At 35.7% G+C, this 21,996-nt stretch overlaps 4 protein-coding genes across 4 annotated transcripts; 2 read left to right on the forward strand and 2 right to left on the reverse strand.

Annotated features, from left to right (window-relative positions):
* The first annotated feature begins 2,459 nt into the window (after nt 1-2,459).
* LOC115243843 (serine/threonine-protein phosphatase 6 regulatory ankyrin repeat subunit B-like) lies at nt 2,460-3,849 on the forward strand. Its single transcript, XM_029821099.1, has 2 exons — nt 2,460-3,075; nt 3,272-3,849. Exons 1-2 carry the CDS (start codon nt 2,460-2,462, stop codon nt 3,847-3,849), a joined length of 1,194 nt encoding a protein of 397 aa, XP_029676959.1.
* A 4,497-nt stretch (nt 3,850-8,346) lies between these two features.
* Nucleotides 8,347-10,810, forward strand: LOC115243850. The gene has a single exon (XM_029821106.1). It carries the CDS (start codon nt 8,354-8,356, stop codon nt 10,526-10,528), a length of 2,175 nt encoding a protein of 724 aa, XP_029676966.1. The 5' UTR covers nt 8,347-8,353; the 3' UTR covers nt 10,529-10,810.
* Nucleotides 10,811-14,151: 3,341 nt separating this feature from the next.
* LOC115243844 (cytochrome c1-like) lies at nt 14,152-14,913 on the reverse strand. Its single transcript, XM_029821100.1, has 2 exons — nt 14,901-14,913; nt 14,152-14,849 (listed from the first exon to the last, which is right to left on the reverse strand). Exons 1-2 carry the CDS (start codon nt 14,911-14,913, stop codon nt 14,152-14,154), a joined length of 711 nt encoding a protein of 236 aa, XP_029676960.1.
* LOC115243852 (cytochrome b-like) lies at nt 14,894-16,276 on the reverse strand. Its single transcript, XM_029821108.1, has one exon. It carries the CDS (start codon nt 16,134-16,136, stop codon nt 14,913-14,915), a length of 1,224 nt encoding a protein of 407 aa, XP_029676968.1. The 5' UTR covers nt 16,137-16,276; the 3' UTR covers nt 14,894-14,912.
* Between the last annotated feature and the right edge of the window lie 5,720 nt (nt 16,277-21,996).

Raw genomic sequence — 21,996 nt, forward strand, 5'->3', positions numbered from 1 at the left:
AGCTTGAAGGACTAGAACACCTAAAACAGTCAATAATTGATATTTTGACTACTCCGATAGGATCACGTATTATGCGTAGAAATTATGGCTCACGACTATTTGAATTAGTAGATCGGCCAATAAATAGAGATTTTACGTTAGAAATTTACGCAGCAGTAGCTGAAGCACTACAAAAATGGGAAAAGAGGTTCAAACTTGAAAAAGTAAAAATAACAGAAGTAAAAGAAGGAAAGGTCAATATTTCATTAGATGGTATTTATCTACCAAATGGGGAAAATATTCATTTTGAAGGAATTGTAGTGTAAAGATGCAGCAGCCTGAACCACTGAACTTCGAAGAAATCTTTTCACGTATGAAAGAGGAATTAGTGAGTCGTGACGCAAGTTTTACGCTACTTGTTGAAAGTGACCCAGCGATGAAGATTTTAGAAGTAGCAGCGTGGAGAGAGCTTTTGCTGAGACAAAGAATAAATGAAGCAGTAAAAAGTAACGTACTGAAGTTTGCGGAAGGAGAAGACTTAGATCGTTTAGCTGAATTTTACGGAGTTGAGAGAGAGAACGGGGAAAAGGATGAAAGTTTTAGGAAAAGAATCAAGGCAAAAATAATAGGCTGGAGCACAGGGGGGAGTAAAGAGCATTATAGGTATCATGCACTGTCAGCAGATAGAAGAGTAAAGGATGCGCTAGTTGAATCAAAGTTACCTGGAAGTGTGGAGATCTCAATTTTATCAACAGGGTTATCCACAAATGGCATAGCGTCTGAAGAACTACTTGATATTGTAAGAAAGCGAGTCACCAGGGATGATATAAGGGTATTGACAGATACGATAACAGTAATTGGTTGCAATATTATTGAAATAGATATTCACAGCAGAATTAGTATTAAAAGACCAGATATTATTGAAACAGTGAAGAAGCAATTTATAGAAAAATTTGAAACAACAAAAAGATTAGGATGGAATGTAACAAGGTCGTGGATAATAGCGAATTTGTTTGTAGAAGGAGTAGAAAACGTAGAATTAATAGAGCCAAGGGAAGACATAGTCGTGAAAGGAAATGAATGCTCTATGTTAAAAAGTTTAAATATTGAATTTAAAGGTAGAAACTGATGCTGCTGCCACCAAATTCGACAAAACAGGAGAGAGCTTTAGTAGAAGCAATAGATTACAAAGTAGATCCAAGCAGCGTAAGAGGATTTAAGTTTAATCCTAAAAATGAAATACTGCCGTGGATAATAGAGGAATATGGGTTAGAAGAGATTCTGCGTTGGGTAAAAGATAAAGGAAGAGCGATAAAAGAAGGGGTAGAGTTTCAGCGTTTAAGAGGAACACCAGCATCGCTGAAAATAGCATTAAAATGGGCAAATATAGAAGATATTACAATTATTGAAGAGCCACCCGGTAAACACTTTTTTGAGTTGCAGGTAGGGATAAAAGAGGTACCAAATGACTTCTTCGTAGATGCAGTAGTAGAGCTTGCAAAACTATCATTACCTGCAAGATCGCGACTAATGAGGATTTTCAATGACTACTATAATATCGGAAGATTTATTCTAGATGAAAGTTTCTTTGGCAGCTTATTATCAGACTACTCTGGTACAAAGATCGAAAAAGATGGACCAGTGTTATCATTTGGAAGAGTAAATTTTTTCAGGTCTAGTGGTCCAGTTGTTAGGATTATAGAAAACTATCTACGCGATCATTATGAACAAGTTTTTAGCAATGATATATACCGGCTAGATGTAGCAATACTTGGAGAAACAGAGCCCCACACGAAGAATTACAGAGGAATTTATGAAAGAAGTCATCAGTGGAATAATTTAAAAACGCTATATCCTCTACCACAGAGCTTATTACCAGCAATTAAGTTTGCTAAAGCGCAGATAGTATTATCAGACAGTTGGAATTTAGGAGAAGTAAACGCATGTTTTCCGGTTACGAGTGCAGAAGAAGAAGGGAGCAAGTTTTTACTAGGAAGTAGCAAACTATCTCAGCAGCTTTGGAATTTAAAATACAAGCCAATTTTAGAAAGGTTTAGCGTTACTCACCACTACAAGGTAGAAGATTTTACCAACCAGAAAGTTATAAGATTTGGTTTAGCAGAACACAATGTTCATTTTGAAAGTGATTTAAATTCAGAGCAAAAGGATTCAATACATGAGTTAGAAAATTACATTTTAATGTTTTACCCAGGTGTACTAACGTGGCACGAACATCGTCATTTAAACAGAAGTTGGGAAGAGACGCAAGTTATATGTTTGATACGCTAAACACTTATATTTACATCTTCATATATTACATTAACATTCGGTAAAAATGTGCGTTTTTTGAAAAAAAGAAGTTGCTTTTTCATGCCAAAACAGCTATAAATTAGGTAGGTGTAGGTAAACAAAAAAAATTTACCAAGCGCTGAAATGAGCCAAAATAGGCAATTTTATAGAGCATTTATAGTGAGGTAGTCATGATAAAGTTAAAAGAAGAAACAAAAAACGCTTTTTATAATTTATTGAAAGCAACATCAGTAAACGAGTTTCAACAAATAAATGAGAAAGACACAGATGGTTGTACAATATTGCACCGAGCAGCACAAGTGTCAGAGCCAGAAATAGTAGAGCTATTAATAAAAAAAGGAGCAAACGTTAACGAGAGAAATAATAGAAATGAAACGCCGTTGCATCTAGCAGCATTTTTAGGGCGTAGAAAAAATGTGAGAGCCCTGATAAAGAACGGAGCCGAAGTAAATGCAAGGTCTAATAACAAAGCAGTGCCACTACATTTGGCAAGTTTAGCAGGAAGAATAAGGACAATAGAAGAACTGATAAATGCAGGAGGAGATATGAATGCAATAGATAGGTTTGAATGCAGCCCACTAAACTATGCAAAAATTTATCCGAGGGTGACAAGTTATCTAGAAAAGAAGGGAGTGAATATGAGAGATGTAGAAGTGATGTATGGAGAAGCAAACAAGGCAATAGAAGAAATAATGGAAAGGTGTAATAAAGGACCGGAGGGAGAAGTGATGAGTTTTAAGGAAGTAGTGGAATTAATAGAAAAAGAATCCTTACTACTCGAAGAGAAATAGGAAGAAGCAAGTGGCTTTTATTTAATATGTTAAATATATAGATTTATATCTTAACACAATATGCGGAAAAAATATGTATATTTTGTAAAAAAAAACTTGCTTTTTATGCTAAAACAGCCCTAAGCGAAAAAGTGGTTGGTAAATATAAAAAACTTACCAGGCGCTAAAGTAAGCCAAAATGGCGATTTTATAATGGTTTAATATTGGGGTAATTATGAGATTTAGTAAAAGAAGCAAGGAAGAATTTAATAAGTGGTGGAAAGAATTAGTAGAGAGCTCATTTGAAAATATTAATAAAAGAGACAAGAAGGAAAGAACAATATTGCATTATGCAGTAGGAATTTTAGATCCAAAAAAAGTGAGGTTATTAATCAAAAAAGGAGCAGATGTAGATGCAGCAGATGCCGGGAAATATAGACCACTGCACTTAGCAGTCATGGGGCAACGTGTAGAAAATACAAAAGAGCTGATAAAGGTAGGAGCCGATGTAAACGCAGTGGAACGAAGTAGCAAATTTGCCCCTTTACATCTTGCATGCATGGTAAGTGAGATAAAAATAGTAGAAGAGCTAGTGAAAGCCGGAGCAGGTGTAGAGCAAAAGGATAAATTTGGCAAAACAGCAATGTATTATGCGAGAAATAATAAAGAGATAATGGAAGTGTTAGAGAACGTAAAAATGGCAAATAAACAGAGGGAGTTCATAGAAAAAATAAGGGAAAGTACGGCAGCAGGTGTAAAAGAAGAGCTTGTGGATAAGAAAGTGCTATAGCGTTTAAAAATTCAGAAGTGCTGTGTTTGAAAAGGTGATTATATGGAAAAAAAAGTAGAAAAAGAGGTAAAATGTTTAGAGAAAAAAGCGTTGGAAGAGCTGAGAAAAATATGGAAAAAGGTATTTGAGGAAGAGGCACCTAGACATTCAAAGAAGTATCTGATACCAAGATTGGCATATAGAATACAGGAGAAAGCGTATGGAGAAATGTCAAAAAAAGGGGGAAAAAGACTAGAATATCTGGCAGATCGGCTAGAGAAGGGAAAAAGGATAAGTAGTGATAAATTACCAGTAGCAGGGACAGAATTGATACTAGAGAGAGGAGAAGAAGTCCACGTTGTAATGGTAACGGATACTGGTTTGATCTACAGAGAAGAGTTTTATACGTCATTATCAGCAGTGGCAGGAAAAATAATGGGAATGAGCTACAATGGGCCACTCCTATTTGGAATGAGAGACAGGGAGAAAAAATGCTAAAAGAGGTAAGGTGCGCAATTTATACAAGAAAATCGAATGAAGATGGTCTAGAGCAAAAATTTAACAGCTTGGATGCGCAACGAGTAGCATGTGAAAAATATATAAAAAGCCGAGAAGGGTGGGTAGCATTGGCAAAAAGGTACGACGATGGAGGCTTTTCAGGGAGTAATTTAAATAGACCAGCGATAAAGGAGTTGTTTGAAGATGTAAAGGCAGGAGAAGTAGATTGTGTGGTAGTATATACATTAGACAGGCTATCAAGGGAAACAAAAGACAGCATAGAAGTAACTTCATTTTTTAGAAGGCACCGAGTAAATTTTGTAGCAGTAACACAAATATTTGACAACAATACGCCAATGGGAAAATTCGTGCAAACAGTGTTATCAGGGGCGGCACAACTAGAAAGAGAAATGATAGTAGAGAGAGTAAAAAACAAAATAGCAACATCGAAAGAACAAGGGCTATGGATGGGAGGAACTTTGCCGCTTGGGTATGATGTGAAAGATAAAGAATTAATAATAAATGAGAAAGAAGCAAAGACGGTGAAACATATATTTGAGAGGTATATGGAGCTGAAGTCAATGGCAGGATTGGCAAGAGAGTTAAATAGCCAAGGGTACCGAACAAAGAGATTTGAAGCAAAATCAGGAAAAGTGTATGGAGGAGAGATATTTAAGAAAGCGACGGTAAGAAGAATAATAACAAATCCAACATATATGGGAAAGGTCAGGCATTATGATAAACAATATAAAGGAAAACATGAAGCGATAATAGAAGAAGAAAAATGGCAAAAAGTGCAAGAATTGATAAAGAATCAGCCGTATCGAGGCAAAAAATATGAAGAGGCGCTACTAAAGGGAATAATAAAGTGCAAGAGCTGTAATGCAAATATGACGCTGACGTACGCAAAAAAAGAGAATAAAAGGTATCGATATTATGTGTGCAACAATCATTTAAGGGGAAAGGGTTGTGAATCAGGAAACCGAAATGTAATAGCCGGAGAAGTGGAAAAAGAAGTAATGAAGAGAGCAGAACACCTACATGAACATTGGGAAAATTTAAGCTTCGGAGAACAGAAAGAAGCGGTGAAAAAATTAGTAAAGGGAGTAATGGTAAAAGAAGATGGGATAGAGGTGAGTTCAGAGGATAAGGTAGAATTTATACCAATGTGGTTAAAAAAGAAAGCAAACAAATGTGTGGTAGTAGAACCAGAAAGTAAAACAAATAATGCGCTACTGAAAGCAGTGGTAAAAGCCCATCTGTGGAAACGTCAACTAGAAGAAGGAAAATATGGAAATGTGAAAGAGCTGAGCGTTAAAATTAAGATAAGCATGAGAAGAATACAACAAATTTTAAGATTAAATTATTTAGCTCCAAAGATAAAAGAAGACATAGTAAATGGGAGACAGCCAAGGGGGTTTGAAGTTAGCTGATTTAAGGGAAATACCGACGTTATGGAGTGAACAACTGGAGAAATTTTATGGCTTAGTGTCTTAATTACACCGTTTAACAAGAGGAGAAAAACACATGAAAACATCAAAGATACAACCCAATGGTGTATGCCTTCAACAAATGGTCAAATTTTAACTCAAAATTGATTAAAAATTTATGTAAAAAAAGTGTTGACTTGTAATCTGATGATAGTTAAGGTATACTTAATTGATAATCAGTGGGTAGTATGCCAGATTTTTTTGATAAGCCATTTGAAGAGCAAGTAGAGAGTATAATTAGAACGGAAGATCTAAAATTACTACAAGCATTCATCGGTATTCGCAATCCAATTGGACTTTTGCAGTATTACTCAAGTTTTATAATTACTAAAATTAATATCATGGATACAAGACTTCATGGTGAGTACAAAGTACAAGAAAGGTGTTTAAAGCAGTATAAAGACAATATGATAAGGGAGGATATAGAAGAGCAAAGTAGAGCATTATGCATTAGTGATAATACAAATTCAAATTTACATTCCAAGTTAGTTTCAGATATCAGTAAAGATATAAGAGAGGAATTATTAACGAATATGTTACTTCCTATAACTAATAAAGGGGATAAAAGTTATGATTCTATTTGTAATACTGATTATATGTGCTCATCAATTTCAGATCAGGACCTTATTAGTTATATACGTAATACTGAAATAAGTAGCCTATGCTCTATGGATACAAAGCAAATAATTGAAATGTATGACACATTTGTTCATAAATCAAAAAACCTTGTGAAAAGGATTATAGAGAGAAATTCTTTTGGAAGTTTGGAGCAAAAAAAGGAAATTAGTGAAGAATTAAGTGTTCTTAGAAGAAGAATTATAGAGCAAGAAGGAGAAATTATTAAATATAAGAACTCTTTAGGAAAAGTAAAAGATCGTTCTTTTTTGAGAGAGTGGTATAATGCACTGATAAGTGTGGTAGGAAAAGAAGCTCAAGAGAAAAAAGGTCACGTATTACATGAAGGTTTTCCTAAGGATATAAGAAGAGCATCCTTTTTTATGGAAAAACCAAGGAATCGGTTTACTCTGGAAGTTATATCACGTCTTTTAAAAGAGATTGTTAGCGATAGATGCAGCAAAGAGCAATTTGATTATCTACATGATATAATGACGGATCAATTGGTAGACAGCTGTAAGTTAGACTACCAGTACCTTGTAGAAGAAGTAAATGCAAGATTAAAGGAAGAAATCAACAAATGTGACAACAAGTTTAAAGAAATACTTGAGCTAATAATTAACAAAATTAAGCCAGATAAAGTCATGAAAGCAGAACAAGATGTTCTAAATGACATGCTTTTAGAAGCGGTTACCCAAGGAAAACAAGATAGTGCACTGCTATTGATATGCAATGGCGCTAATATTAATTTAGAAAAAGAAAACAAAGATAAAACAAAAATTAAAGTGAGGGAAAGATTAGATGAGGAAATCCTAAAAAAAACAGGCTTTTTAGTGATTAGAAAGTTGTATAGCGATATGCCATCAATTAAAGCAAGCTTACGACTAAATCTAGATATTCAAATATTTAATAAATTTGTTGTAGAAGGATCTTCACAGTATGTTCAAATATTTTAATGAGTTTGTTGTGGAAGGATCTTCACAGTCAGTAGAAAACTTTAAAGAGTTTAAAGTAGAAGACATATTTACTCTTGCGGAAATTAGTGACGCCTCACCTGACAATACTGTAACCAAAAAAGCTGCAGATTCTTTAGTAGAATGTGATAAAGGTAAGTTGATTATCAAAGAGCAAGTCATGCAAAAACAAAAAGTTCTATATGAATTACAAGAGAAGTTCAACTCTAAGAAAGAAGAATACACAAAACCTTCATGGAAATGGGCTGCACTAGTTCCTATGGTTGTTATACCATGGTATAGTTTAGCATATGCTGCTTTGTATGTTGGTGCTTGTTTAGCTTATACTGCAGTTGATGTAGGTAGACCATGGAATGCAAGACGAAATGCTCAGAATGAGTTAGAGATAGCACAAGAAGACTTAGACAGAGCAACAAAAATGTTTGAAGTTTTTTTAGAGTGTTTACAACACTCTGTAGTAGCAGGAAGTGACATATTTAAGGAAAGGTGTAAGGAGATAGAGGCAGAAATAGCAAATATAAAAAAGAGTAAGGAAAAGTGGATTAATTTATCAAGTGTTTTGTCAGCGTTTGAAAACGCACAGAAGGTTAGTAGTGAGAGTGCATCTTGTTTCAATACAAAATCTATTAAATTTAGTGAACTTGCTGGAAATATCATATGTAATAGAATGAGATATATGGATGAACTTAGTCAGCCAGATCAACCGCGTATCAGTACTGGTCAAACTGTAGTAGCTGAGGATAAAGGTAATGTAGAAGAAGAGGAGAGGGAAAAGAGGAAGAAGGCAGAAGCAGAAACTAAAAAAGGAAGAGGAGGTAAAAATGAAGCAGAAGCAGAAAATGAAACTTATAAAAGCTTACTTCTACGATTAAAGAATGGAGCATTGCCTCTAAGTGTGTTACAGGACATGGATATTGAATCTTTAGTTGCAGGACCTTCTCATAAAAAATGACGATAGAAGAATCTATCAAGTTTTTAGAACGTAAAAAGCTAAAAGATGTTCTATACAAAAAACTTGAGTGGCAAAGTGATTATGTTCCAAGTAGTTACGTAGAAGTAGGTAAGTTATTTGATGAGTTTGGCAAGCAAAAGATAGCACCTTTCCTACGTGGTGATGTATCCTATTATGCAAGCAGAAGGAGGACTATTACTTGGCAAGCAGGAGCATTAATTTTTTCTTTTTGGTTAGGGTCACTGGTTTTATGTATTCAGCCCAATGGGCAAAAGAAATTATTAGCTCTATCGGGTTGGGCAGTATTGTCTGCCATTTCTTGGTATGCTGGGTATTCTTGGTGGCCAGGTTTACTTGATTTGTATTTTGCAAGTAGAATTAAAGAATATGTTAGAATGTATAATGAGGAAGTTATGTTGAGTCATCCAAGGAATGAAGGGTATTCAGGTTATGTTGAGTCAATAAGAGGGTTAGTAGATGTTTCAGAGTTTGAGATGCATGTAACATATTTACATGGTATCAGTAGCGAAGCCTTTAAAGAGTATAAAGAGCACCTTCTTGCAACAACACTTGTGAATCATAAAGAGATAAGAAAAAGATTTTTGGAATATGTAGAGGTATTACGTAGTGGGGAGATAGCTAATGATGAATTTGAAGTACATGTATCTCGCCTTAGAGAATATGCTAGCATAAAGATCAATAAAGAGGAACGATACAGGTATAGTACTCTATTTGATGAAACAAAGAAGTTCTTTTGGAAGGTTGTTCCCTCTGGTGCAACATCTGAAAACGAAAGTATTAATAATTTATACAGAATATTAAGTAAAATAGATTATGAAAAGGCTACATTAGGAGAAGTTTTAAAATCACTTAATTTATTAGAGTTAGTGGGTGATTATAATATTGAGTTAGTAGAAGTGATAAAAAAAATGCTATTTCAATATCATCCAGACAGAAATGAGCATGAAAAAGCAAAAGAGATTTTTACATTAATTAAAGAAAATATTAATAATCCAATATTCATAATATTTGAGGATTTTGAAAAGTATACAAATTGTTCCTACACTTCGTGTCAGTTAGATGAATTCCTAACTTGGCGAATAGGAAAAATAAAAGAGATAAGAGAGGAGGAAGAGAGGAATTTACACCACATCCTAGAAGACAGAGGAAAAAAAGCGCTAGCAGTTTATAATCATCTTCTCTCTAAAATTGGGCCAGAGGGTGCTGATTTTGGATATAGCCTTTTGGATGAAAGATTTAATTGGCAAAGGTCACCATGTTCATTTAAAATGGAAAATTATAGAAGCGAAAAAGCAGGTATTTTGAATGAAAAAGATAAAATATTAGTTGAATATAGGGAGTTAGCAAGAGAATACATTGTGTTAAGACAAAATAAACTGTTGCATGGAGAGAAAAAGAAGCAGCTGGAAGACATAGAAGGAAACTACAGGAGAATAAAAGAAGAGGAAATAGAGGATCTGGATAATGAGATAGAAAATGATGAGAGGGGAATTAAAGAAAGAGAAAAGTGTCTGAAAGAAAAAAAGGAAAGAATGAAATCATTAGTAGAGTATTTTGTACCATTGTATGATCCAATGATAGAGAGATATGAGAGAGAAATTAGCTATTTAAAGGATGTATGTGCAGGCAAGGTAGACTTTGCAGAAAAATGGAAAGTTCGCTATGAGTGGAATCGAGATCATATAGATAGGTGCAAAAGGAAAATAAAGCAAGAGAAACTCAACACTTTTGTGGATGAAAGAAGACTGAGGCTATATCAAGAAAGGTTGACAGAATTAAAAGAAGAGAAAGAAATAATGGAAAATTTACTAGTTTACCTATCTAAGGAAACAGAAAAGCCTGTAAGTTATACAGAGGTACCAAGGTACTACTTTGTGAAAGGAAAGGATGAATTAGTGTCAGGAATAGTTAAGTTCGGAACTAAATTGTGTCTTGTCTTGGATTACAATACTAATAGTCAAAAAGGTTTAGCAGGTGAATATATAAACATATGTCATGAATATAAACACTTAAAAAGCGAGTGTAAGTCGGCTAAGCAGCAAGAGGATATTGAAAATTTGAATGTACAATATGAAGATTTAAAGAATAGGTTTAAAACTGAAGAAGAAAAATATGAAGAGTTACAAAAAAAACAAGAAAAAGGTAGATAAAAAAGAATTATTGGTAGTAATAAAAGAAAGAAAGGAAGCAGAAGCAGAGGTTAAAGAAGAAAGAAGAGCTACAGAGGAAATACAAGCAAAAACTGAAGTCCATAAAAGCTTACTTCTGCGATTAAAAAATGGAGATCTACCTCTAAGTGAGTTACAGAACATGGATATTGAATCTTTAGTTGCAGGACCTTTTTGGAGGAAATAAGAGTTTTGAAGTTTCTATAGTGTGAAAGGTTTGAATTTGTAAATATTATTTTATATAGCCTTTCTACCATAGAGGGTGTCAAAAAATTACTTTTTATAAAAACACAAGTTTATTAGCATCGCAAAAAATCTAATTATTGACTTTATTCTAAAAAACGTAAAAAAAGTACGTATATTTGTGAGAACACGTTGCGTAAAAATAGGGTTGTGAAAATAAAAGCTGGAAATTGTTACAACAAAATTAGGTAAATTAGTTCATATGTAAATATGGCTGAAGCAGGCTAAAATAGCTGCTTTTATGATATAGCGGAATTACTATATAGAAAAGTTCACACAGAACAAGCGGTAGACCACGCGATTCCAAGACGAACTCTTCTCACGACCCTTGGTTTTGGGCACTGGGGATGTTGTATTATTTAAATAATTATTAATATATATCAAATAGTTAATATTGATTCATTTAGAAATAATAGGGAAATTTATAATGGTTTTATTATCTAAATAGAATAAAGACCTGTTTATTGACCTGTCCCTCTTGTAAAAAACATTATCAACCTTCTTCGTTTTTTATTGATAAGGTCAATTTGTGGAATAGTAGAAATGTTGTTTTAATATCTACGTAAAGATATATATAACCAAGAAAAAGACAAAAGAAAAGAATATAAGAAATTAGAACTGATAAGCAAAAACTTGCTTTTTTACTAAATACCTGTACGATTTTACCATATGTTTTAATTTTGAGGTGTGGTATAATGGATTTTACGGAAAATATATTTGAAACAGTATTACAAAGAATAGAGAACAATCCAAGTATATGTAGCAATGACATAACTACAAAGATAGAAAATGAATTACGAGAATATAGTTCAACAAGGTTAGATGAAATTAATCACTCTAATGGCTCTATTCAAAGAGAAGAGTATCTTTTGAATTCAAATTACAACGAAAAGATACGATTATTGGATTCAAATTATATCAAAGAGATACAATTGTTGGATTCGAATTATAACGAAGAGGTAAGATTATTGGATTCGAATTATAACGAAGAGGTAAGATTATTGGATTCAAATTATATCAAAGAGATACAGAATTTGCTTTTACAAAGAAGTGGCTTGGAGAGCGAATGCGATAGGAAATGCAGAGAAGTACAATCTAATATGGAATGGAAAAAAAGTAGCTTAGAGGTTGAATATGATAGGAAATGTAGAGAAGTACAATCTAGTATGGAACGAAAAAAAAGTGACTTAAAGAGCAAATATGATAGTGAATTTAGCAAAGCGGAATGTTTTATTACATCCAAGAAACTAGATTATGAGAATAAGCTCAAGAAATTAGATCAAGAGAGGAATAGCATACAACATATAAGTTCTATGACGCATACTGAGCAAGAGCCATTGCATCTAGACTTTGCTAAAGTTCCGTGAGACAAGATAAAGCTTTTTACTTTACGGGTATTAGCTCGATGTACAGCGATATTCTTGTCAATAAGAAAATGCGATAAACCAAGCTCATATTTTCCTGTATTTTCTAAAGTTACTAAAGAATTAGGTAAGATACCTGAAAACTTTTTAAACAATTGTTGCCAACCAGAAGCATTATTATCAAATTCGACAACACTCTTCTGTGTGTGAACCGCAACAACATTTTTAAATTTTCCGATGTCAATACCAATAAAGTTTTGATAAGATGTAACCATATTAATAACCTCGATAGTTTATTGATTTAAGATTGTAAACGGGTGCATACATATGTCCCATGCAACTATTCAAACGTATCGAGGGATAGGGCTAGTGTACCTTGATATAGACGGTTGTTATAACACCAACGCCGCGTCGGTCGCACACGCCCGTGATAGCTCTATTCCTATAGTGAGTAGAGTTATCTTCCCTCTTGTTTCTTTTATAACATATTTTTAACTTACAACCGCCGCGGTATCTCTAGATCCCGCTAACACGTAGCGGGATACTTGACCTTTACAGGGATGACGGTTGTCGGTAGGCCTAAATTACTTTAGTCATAAATATTAAGAAATTTACCAAACAAAAAAAAGGCAAAAGAAGCCCCGTTGGTGACTAGTTATTTATATGTACTTCAAAATATTGGCGTTTTTTATTCTAAACGCTACGATTCAGCCGCTTTTAAATGCAACTAACCTAAATTATAAACGTTAAGAAATTTACCAAACGAAAAAAAAGGCAAACCTCCATATTCACCTGCTGTTGAGAGGCTTTGGTTATACATAAAACAGAACATTTTGCGCAATAAAATATACGATACAATTGCTCTGCTTGAGGGTGCTTTGTGCAAATTTATTACTTCTCTTACCAGCTCCACAATTAAACAACTCCGCAATGTCTCCTATTTGACTGACCAACAATGAGAATTGGTATAAGATGTACAGTCCCAGAGTGTGATGGTATGATAAAATGTAAGAAAAAAATACCATCGAAGGAGGAATTGTGGTTACATGGGTGCGCCCGAACAACAGCGTAGAGCAATACAAAATAGTATAGCAAAGCTTTCCAAACCTTAATCCAAAAACTATTGTCAAATGGAGAAAACGCTCATTCACTAAAGACGCTCAAAACATCCAAGATCAACTGTTCTAACTTTAGAAGAAGAAGGTCGCATTTCGGAAGCATACACTTCTACCATTAGATGATTGCCTTGCAGTCTACAATTCCGCACTTCTAGCCTGCATCGCTGTTATAACATTAGCAAACTGCCAGATGTTGATTAAACCAAAAAAGAAATTTAAGAAATATCCTATAGCATATTGATATTGCAGAAGTCAGAACAGAGGAGGGAAAACTATATCTATTTGTTGCTATAGATCAAATTCACCTATGTTGAGTTACATAAACGTGCTACAAAACCCATAGCTGCTGACTTTTTACGTAATTTGATTAAAATTCTACCGCACACTGTTTTGACAGACAACGGTATACAATTTACCAACCAGAAACTCCATAAATACGCTTTCCAACACATATTTGATAGAGTTTGTGAAGAACATAATATTGAACATCGTCTAACAAAAATCTTGGGCAAGTTGAACGAAACTTTAAAAAATGCTACTGTTAAAAAATACTACTACCAATCTCATCAGCAACTCACAAAGCATCTTTATGACTTTGTCATGGCTTACAATTATGCAAAAAAACTCTTAATGGTCTTACTCCTTTTGAATTTATATGTTCTCGGTGCTCCTGAATTGTTTATACTAAATCCTTACCATCACTCTCTGGGACTGTACATAGCTTCAGTTTTATGATAAGGGGGCTGGCGGAGTTTGTCAAGTAAGTTTTTCGTTTCTATGTTGTCAGCTACTTGCATGATACCTCTGGGCACTGCCGCCATAAAGGAACCAGTGTTAGCTACTTGGATGACAACCATTGTATTTGAGGCAAAATTGACTATCACTTCTTTTTATAGAGCTTGCTCCAAATTCTATTGTTAGTTAATACAAAAAACACTGTTAAAATTATAAAATACGCCACTACTTTTAATCCAAGTTTATGCCGGCGCTCTAATTCTGGCTCTGCTGCCCATTGTAAAAAATTTATCACATCATACGCCATATTTTCAACTGTGGCTTGTCTTGCACCATCATATTCCACCATTCCTTCAGAAAGTGGTGGCGCCATAGCTAACCTGCCTGTTGAAAAGTAAGGGTTGAAGTATAAATCATTTTCATCGTGCTCGCCGTTTTGATAGCCTGTTAACAGTGAATAGACATAATTTGCACCATCATGCCTTGCTTTAATAATTAACGATAAGTCTGGTGGAACTGCACCATTATTGCTTGCTGCAGCTGCTTCTTTTGTACCAAAAGGTGCAATAAAATAATCCGAAGGTACTCCAGGTCTATCGAACATTTCACCCAAATCATTCGGACCATCTTTAACTTGATAAGAAGCTGCAACCTGTTTTATATCTTCTTCAGAAAAACCAACATCTTGCAAATTACGAAATGCTATCCTATTCATTGAATGACAAGCAGCACAGACTTCTTTATAGACTTTATAGCCTCGTTGAATTGACTCTCTATCGAAAGATCCGGTAATTCCATCAAATTTCCAGTCCATTTTTTTATTTGGTGATGGTTTGAATTCTTCTGCATACACAAAATTAGCAAAAAACAATATGCAAAGTATAGCTAACATACTTCTCATCAGCATTACTTCATCTCCGGCACAGAATCACTTAAGATTTTTGGTGGTTCTTTTGGCTTTTCATACTTACTAAGAAGCGGTAAAATTATTACAAAATATGCAAAATAATAAAGAGTGGATAGCCTGCTCATAGTGATGTAAGGCTCTTTCACCTCTTGTCCTCCAAGCCAGGCAAGAAGTGCAAAATTTATTGCGAAAACCCAAAAAAATTTTTTGAACACTGGGCGATAAGCACCACTTTTAACTTTTGATTTATCAAGCCAAGGTAACAAAAACCAAACTAAAATAGACGCAAACATGGTAAGCACACCAGTAAGTTTATCTGGAATTGAACGTAGCATTGCATAAAAAGGTAAAAAGTACCACTCTGGCACTATATGTACCGGAGTGACCATAGAATCAGCTTCTATATAATTGTCTGGATGCCCAAGATAATTAGGAGCATAGAAAACAAATGCAAACAAAACTACAAAAAACAGACCAAAAGTTATGCAATCCTTGACTATATAATAAGGATAGAGAGGAATGGTATCCTTATCTGATTTTACCTCCACTCCACTTGGGTTACCAGAGCCAAACCTATGCAGAGCTATCACATGAAGCATAGCTAAAGCAATAATAACAAAAGGCAGAAGATAATGCAGAGCGAAAAAACGGTTAAGTGTTGGGTTATCCACTGAAAAACCACCCCATAACCATATAACTATTTTATTGCCAATTAAAGGTATAGCTGAAAATAAGTTGGTTATGACTGTTGCACCCCAGAAACTCATCTGCCCCCAAGGCAATACATATCCCATAAAGGCAGTTGCCATCATTGCAAAAAATATAAATATACCAACAAACCACACCATCTCTCGTGGCTTCTTGTAAGATCCGTAATATAACCCACGCATTATATGAACATAGACTACCATAAAGAAGAGCGATGCTCCAACAGCGTGAGTGTAGCGTATTAACCACCCGTAATTCACATCTCGCATTATGCGCTCTACACTATTAAACGCATAATCAACATGCGGAGTGTAGTGCATAGCAAGAAATATACCTGTTATTATTTGTAAAATTAGCGCTATACCAGCCAAAGAGCCAAAGTTCCAAGCATAATTTAAGTTTTTTGGCACTTGGTAAGAAGCAGTGTGTTTCAAAAAAGAAAATACAGGCAATCTATATTCTATCCACCCTAATATGCCTTTTTCCTCTTCTATCGTTGTTTTTTTTTTCTGCATAACTTAAAGCTTTCTCACCTTTAACTCATTTTATTGTAGCAACTTATCCTTTACACACAAATAAAAAGTTTAAAGTGATATTAATTACTACCTCTTCAGCAACCTATCACGTGCCGCATTTAATTTCTGTGCAAAATATTCCGAGCCTCCCTTATCTGGGTGAACTAATTTCATTAAATTTTGATATGCTTTATTGATTTCATTTTGGTTCGCTCCAGAATCTATTCCTAGCACTTTAAATGCTCCATCTCTGAACATGTTACTACTACCGAACTAGTATGATTTTGTCTTGTAAATTTATTCAACAACCCTATTCTAACTATAGAATGAAAAATTATCTACAAAGTGTTTATAAAGATGGTATGAAAATCCAACTATCTAAAGTTAACAAATATTTATTAGTTTTACTGATTACTGTTTCAGCGCTTCTGATATTTCAGCAAGTATCCTGCTCAAGCGATATTGAGAGTGATTTTCAAGATTTACAAGAAAAGTTACCATTATTGAAAGATCATGATTTGTTATTTTTAGATCCAGCTTCAGCTTTAAATTATGGTGATAGGGCAGGTGAAAAAGTGTTAATGGTTATAGTTCACCATACTGCAACATCAACATTAAAAGGTACAAAAGATACGCTGAATGCTAGAGGATTGTCAGTTCATTTCATTGTCGATAGGGACGGCAGCGTTACCTTAATGGTTCCATTAGAGAAAGAAGCATGGCATGCTGGTATTAGTTATGCAAGAGTTAAGATAAATAGCAAGCTTGAAGAGCTGCAGAAGCTTAACAAATATTCTGTAGGTATTGAAATTGTAAACACAGGACTTGAGCCTTTTCTGGAAGAGCAAATGAGATCTGTTAAAGAGCTGATTTTATACCTTATGCAGAGAGACAGAGAGAGAGAGAGAGAGAGGGAGAGAGAGAGAGAGAGACAAAGAGGGTGAGAGAGAGAGAGAGGGAGGGAGTGAGAGGGAGGGACAGAGAGGGAGAGAGAGAGACGGAGGGAGAGAGAGGTAGAGAGAAGCGCGAGTGAACGCGTAAGTGAATATGCGAGGAGCATGAATCTAAGCGATACGTAGTACATAGCGAGCGAGCGAATTTTTGCAGACAATAATCTTTTTTACTACGCTTCTAAACACGTTTCTAAACATTCACCTATATTCTTTCAGGCATTTCCGAGCGGAGAGGTATCTTATTTTGCACGTACACATTGCAAAACTTTTATATTACATAAGTATTGTTCCGACCTGACGCCAGAAGCCGATAAAAAAACTGTTAATAAAAAACTCTTAATAAAAAACTGTTAATAAAAAACTGGTAATAAACAAAACTTTTAGTTTTTAACTTTTTTCTGTTTTTAACATAAACTCGCGAAGTCTCATCTTTGTTTCGATGTGTATTTAAATCGTGGAAAAGGATTTATTATTTTATTCAACTAAGAAAAAGATTTCAGTCTGCAAAATAATAATCGTTTTGGTCGGTAAGACAGACGAGCTTTTGGATCCTCTTCAAGATAGAATCTTTCCTTTATTTCTCTGACTGATGTATTCTGTACTAATGTAACACCCGCAAAGAAATAAATACACATACACGCACATACTCATTCATACCAATAAATCAACCCTCAACATTATTTTTTTTTATTATAATAAACCCATGTATATTAAACTTCATTAATTTTAATATGAATAAAATCTATAATTATATTATTAATTAAAATTAATTTTTAATAAAAGTATTTTATTAATTAAAATTAAATTAACTCTTTATTAACCCCCACTCATTCCCAGTCCGAAGATCGCACGCTCCCATTCCGCGTAAAAGAGTTTAAATTCTCTTACCAAAAAGTGATCACCGAGCGAACATCTGAATAACTAATTAATAGCAACCCGGTCGTTTACCATGTTTTCGGACCTGCAAGTTCGTTCGATCCGATTCTTACGCCACGAGGCGTTTGACTTCGTGATAATAAAGGATAGTTATCGATTCATTGACAGTGTCCTTCCATTGACTCATCCTTCCTCGAGTCTGGACATAATATATAATATATGTTAAACTTAATTTTTTATGTATATATTAGCTATCTATTACTAACACATTGTTTGTACAGTGAGGAAATACATGAAGAAATGAAGGAAGAAAAAGAAAATGTAGAAATTGATCACTCTACTCAAGAAAACCGTTAATCTTCAAGTAATTTAAATAATTTTTCTTTGAATATGGAAATTAGTAATATAGATGAAATCAATATGGAATCAATCTCAACTTCAACCTCAATCTCAGCTTTAACTTTGACAAACAAAATTAGATATCCTTGGGGATTTAACAAATAATAAATTAAAAAATATGTTCCAAGATGAAATGGCAAAAGTAATAAAAATGTTAATAAAAACATAAAATTAAAGATAAAATCATTAAATATTTACGAACAGAACATTATCGCAAACAGAAAAAAATCGAGTCTTATTAAATTGTTGGAACAATTAAAACAGAAGTGTGATTTTTCTACGAACTCTTGCGAAGTATTACAGGTAAATTGAAGTAAATTCATTTTATATCTAAGTTGTTTTACTTTTACACATATTTTTGTACATTTGTAAATATTTTACATAATGTATAATTTTTTTACATCTTGAATCATGGAATAATGTAATAATCTTTGTAAAATATGACAATATTTGTCAAATTGTTATTGCAATTTAAAAAATTATAACATTTTGCATAATTTAAAAAAAAATGTAAAAAATTTAATATGGTTCGAAGTTTTTGCATTTGTGAAAAGTTTTATTTATTATTTGTAACTTTTAGATTTGTCAGATTTGAAATCAGATTTACAGTCAGTTTACCTGTTAGATTTTAATATAAAGAAAGATATCTGTCTTATCATATTTCTATTCCATTGTCGTCTAATACACAGTACTCAAACAATTTAGATAGTTATATTATATACAATTTATATTACACCCGGGAAAAAATGGCCCATATATAATTATATATGAAATATGCTCATATATAAATATATACAAATATATATGATTATATATAATTATCATATGATGTATATATATAGTTCTATAATATGTTATATATTGTCATATATATGAGATGATATATATTTATATATAATTTTATACAATTATATATATATTTATATATAATTTGCGACGACTTTTCCTACCGTCTCGCGGCTGAGCGATAAACGCGGCCGCCGACTCGTTCTCTCCGTCGCGCGGGTGTAAATTGCGGCGACGAACAGGAGCTAATTCGCCGAACGGGAGATGCGGAATGGTCGTTGACAAAAACGGGAAAACGGAGAAAAAGATCCACGCGCCAGGTGGGAACGGGATGTTAGGAGTTCCGCGCGTACCGTGACGAGATCCGAGAGATAATCGCGAGAATCGAACTTGGGCGCCAGATACGATCTTTCACGTATCAATTCGCGAAACACGAAATAAGCGCGAAATAAACGCGAAAGAAATTGCCGGAATTCGCCACGGGCTGACTAGCTCGCCTAACGGTAGAGGGGCAGGGCGAGTGTTGATCGAACGCGATAATTTATGCAAGAGGCGACAATTACGGAAACGACAAGCACAACTGAAAGGAAACTCGTAAATTAAACAGAGAAATTAACAGATTTATTATAATAGCGGGAGCCGCAGCTCCTCGAGAATAGTAATGATAAACCGCGCGGATATACGGCTGCGGTAAAAGAAACGCGGCTGCGAGACTGGGTGTTAGACGCGGGGCGCGAAACCCCGTACTGCGTACGCCGAGACCGACCCGTTAGATCGGCCGGAATCTCCGCTCGGCTTGAATTACGCCTCGCACTGCGAAGAAATTGATTATTACGTTCGTCTATAATTCGGGCGTAAGTCCGAATCAATTCTCGATATCACCTCGCCAACGGCGACCTTATCGCCCGCTATTACCGCCAAATTATTAATACGCAACTTAAGATTAACAGGCAATTAATGCAACGCGGACATGCTTCGATTTCGGACGGACAGATTACGCAGAATTGAATATTCGACACACACACGCACGCAATTCATGCAAGAATCGCGAGGAAACTCTCACAAAACGCGCTCACAATTTCGAGACGCGGTGCTTTACAGCCGATATAATACGTCGAATTTACGCGATTCACACTCTCATGTAACCCATATAATAATCGCGAAGGAAAGTTGCACCGGACGTGCACGCACAGTTTCGACGCGAAGATTCACAAACGAAAGACATAAATAATATAACAAATTGACGCGAATCACACTCACACTCAGACGACCGACATACAGCACGAACGAATCTTAAACGCTAGACGTGCGAGAACCAACGCAAATATAATCTACGGAATCCGAATCTCCAGAGAGACGACACACGGTTTATTAGAAACGCGAGGTAATGTCTCGATCCGCGGAAACCGATACTTTCGAGGCTCCGGGGCTCGAATCGCTTGACGACGTGGCCGTGACGCGAAAATCTACACCAAAGAATCGGGCTTAGCCCGTACACCAAAGTACGAATTCACGGCGACGACGACAGAACGAAACGATTCCGGGCGCGATCGCGAGTGGCGAATATGGCGGAGGATAACCTCACCGGTACTTTTCCTCTCGTGGTGGTTACACGGGGTCAGCGACGTTGACGTCCTCTCCCTCGGGTCCGTCCTTTCGCAGCTGCCGATCGCCGGGATCCTCTCCGCTCGCTCTCGTCTTGCTATCGCTCTCGTCAAAACGGTCCTCTCGCTTACGCTTCTATCTCGCACGCAAGCTCGCGCCAGTCTCTTCCTGGATCGTCGCGATCCAGAATCGATACCTGTGGGCCAGCCGGGGCTGCGCACACAGGGTGCGTATTATCGCGACCAATCACGCGTTATCACGCGCTGTGGCCGGCGGGCGGCGCGCTCACGGTCGTAACGGGGGTGGGCGTGCCCCCGGTATTACAAACAATAATTCGCTGGGGCTCTTTTCGCGGGGCCGTTGCGGGGTCTGAGGTGAACGGTTTGGTCGGAAGTATCGCTGCCACCCTTCCTTCCGTCTTTTCCGGGACCGCGTCACGCCATCGGGTGCAGAATTGCAGTCCCTCCGCTGGGACCGGATCCGCACGGGCCTGTGTCCTTGCGCGAGGATCCTCTCGCTGTCCCGTGCGTTGCGCATCATGTGTGCGGGTCCTGATCCCGTCGTGCCGTAGCTAGTTTGGCCGTTAGATGTTTTGGGTTTCCAAATTGCTGGCTCCTTGCCCCTCCAAGGTCTTCCTTGATTGGCGATCGTATTTTCCGTGACGCTTCAGCGACTTTCCGCTCCTTCTTCCGATGAGGCTCCCAAATGAATTATTCATACGAAAGAAAATCATAAACGAAATTAATATTACGCTCGAAATCTCAATTAATGACGCCTCTCTGGAGGTAACGGTACGGTTCTCGCAATGATTCGACTGACGCGGCCCTTCAGCCCGCGCTTTTCGATCGGAGAGGGACTCGGCGGACGCGCGCGAGACGGCAACGTCACAAATTATATATAATTATATACAATTATACATGGGCCATTTTTTCCCGGGCATATATTAATATTATACAATTATTAAATTGTGTTATGTAAATTGTTTACTTATATACAAATAAAATATTTAAAATTGTATTATAATTTCTTTAATGTATAAAGAACTATAGCTGCGTCTATTAGAAAGTTATTTTTTATAACCATATAGTATATACAAGGTGTATCAGATCACCCGTGCCAGCCGAATATCTCGAAAACCGAGAACGGCAGACAAAAATATTTCAGACAAAAGTTGTAGGGTTTCAAGTAACGCATTACATAGTAATATTAGTACGACTTTGAATAGCGTTGTCAAGGTTACA

This window comes from Formica exsecta, unplaced genomic scaffold (genome assembly GCF_003651465.1).
Source record: "Formica exsecta isolate Colony F162 unplaced genomic scaffold, ASM365146v1 scaffold741, whole genome shotgun sequence".
In the NCBI taxonomy this organism is placed as follows: Eukaryota; Metazoa; Arthropoda; class Insecta; order Hymenoptera; family Formicidae; genus Formica; species Formica exsecta.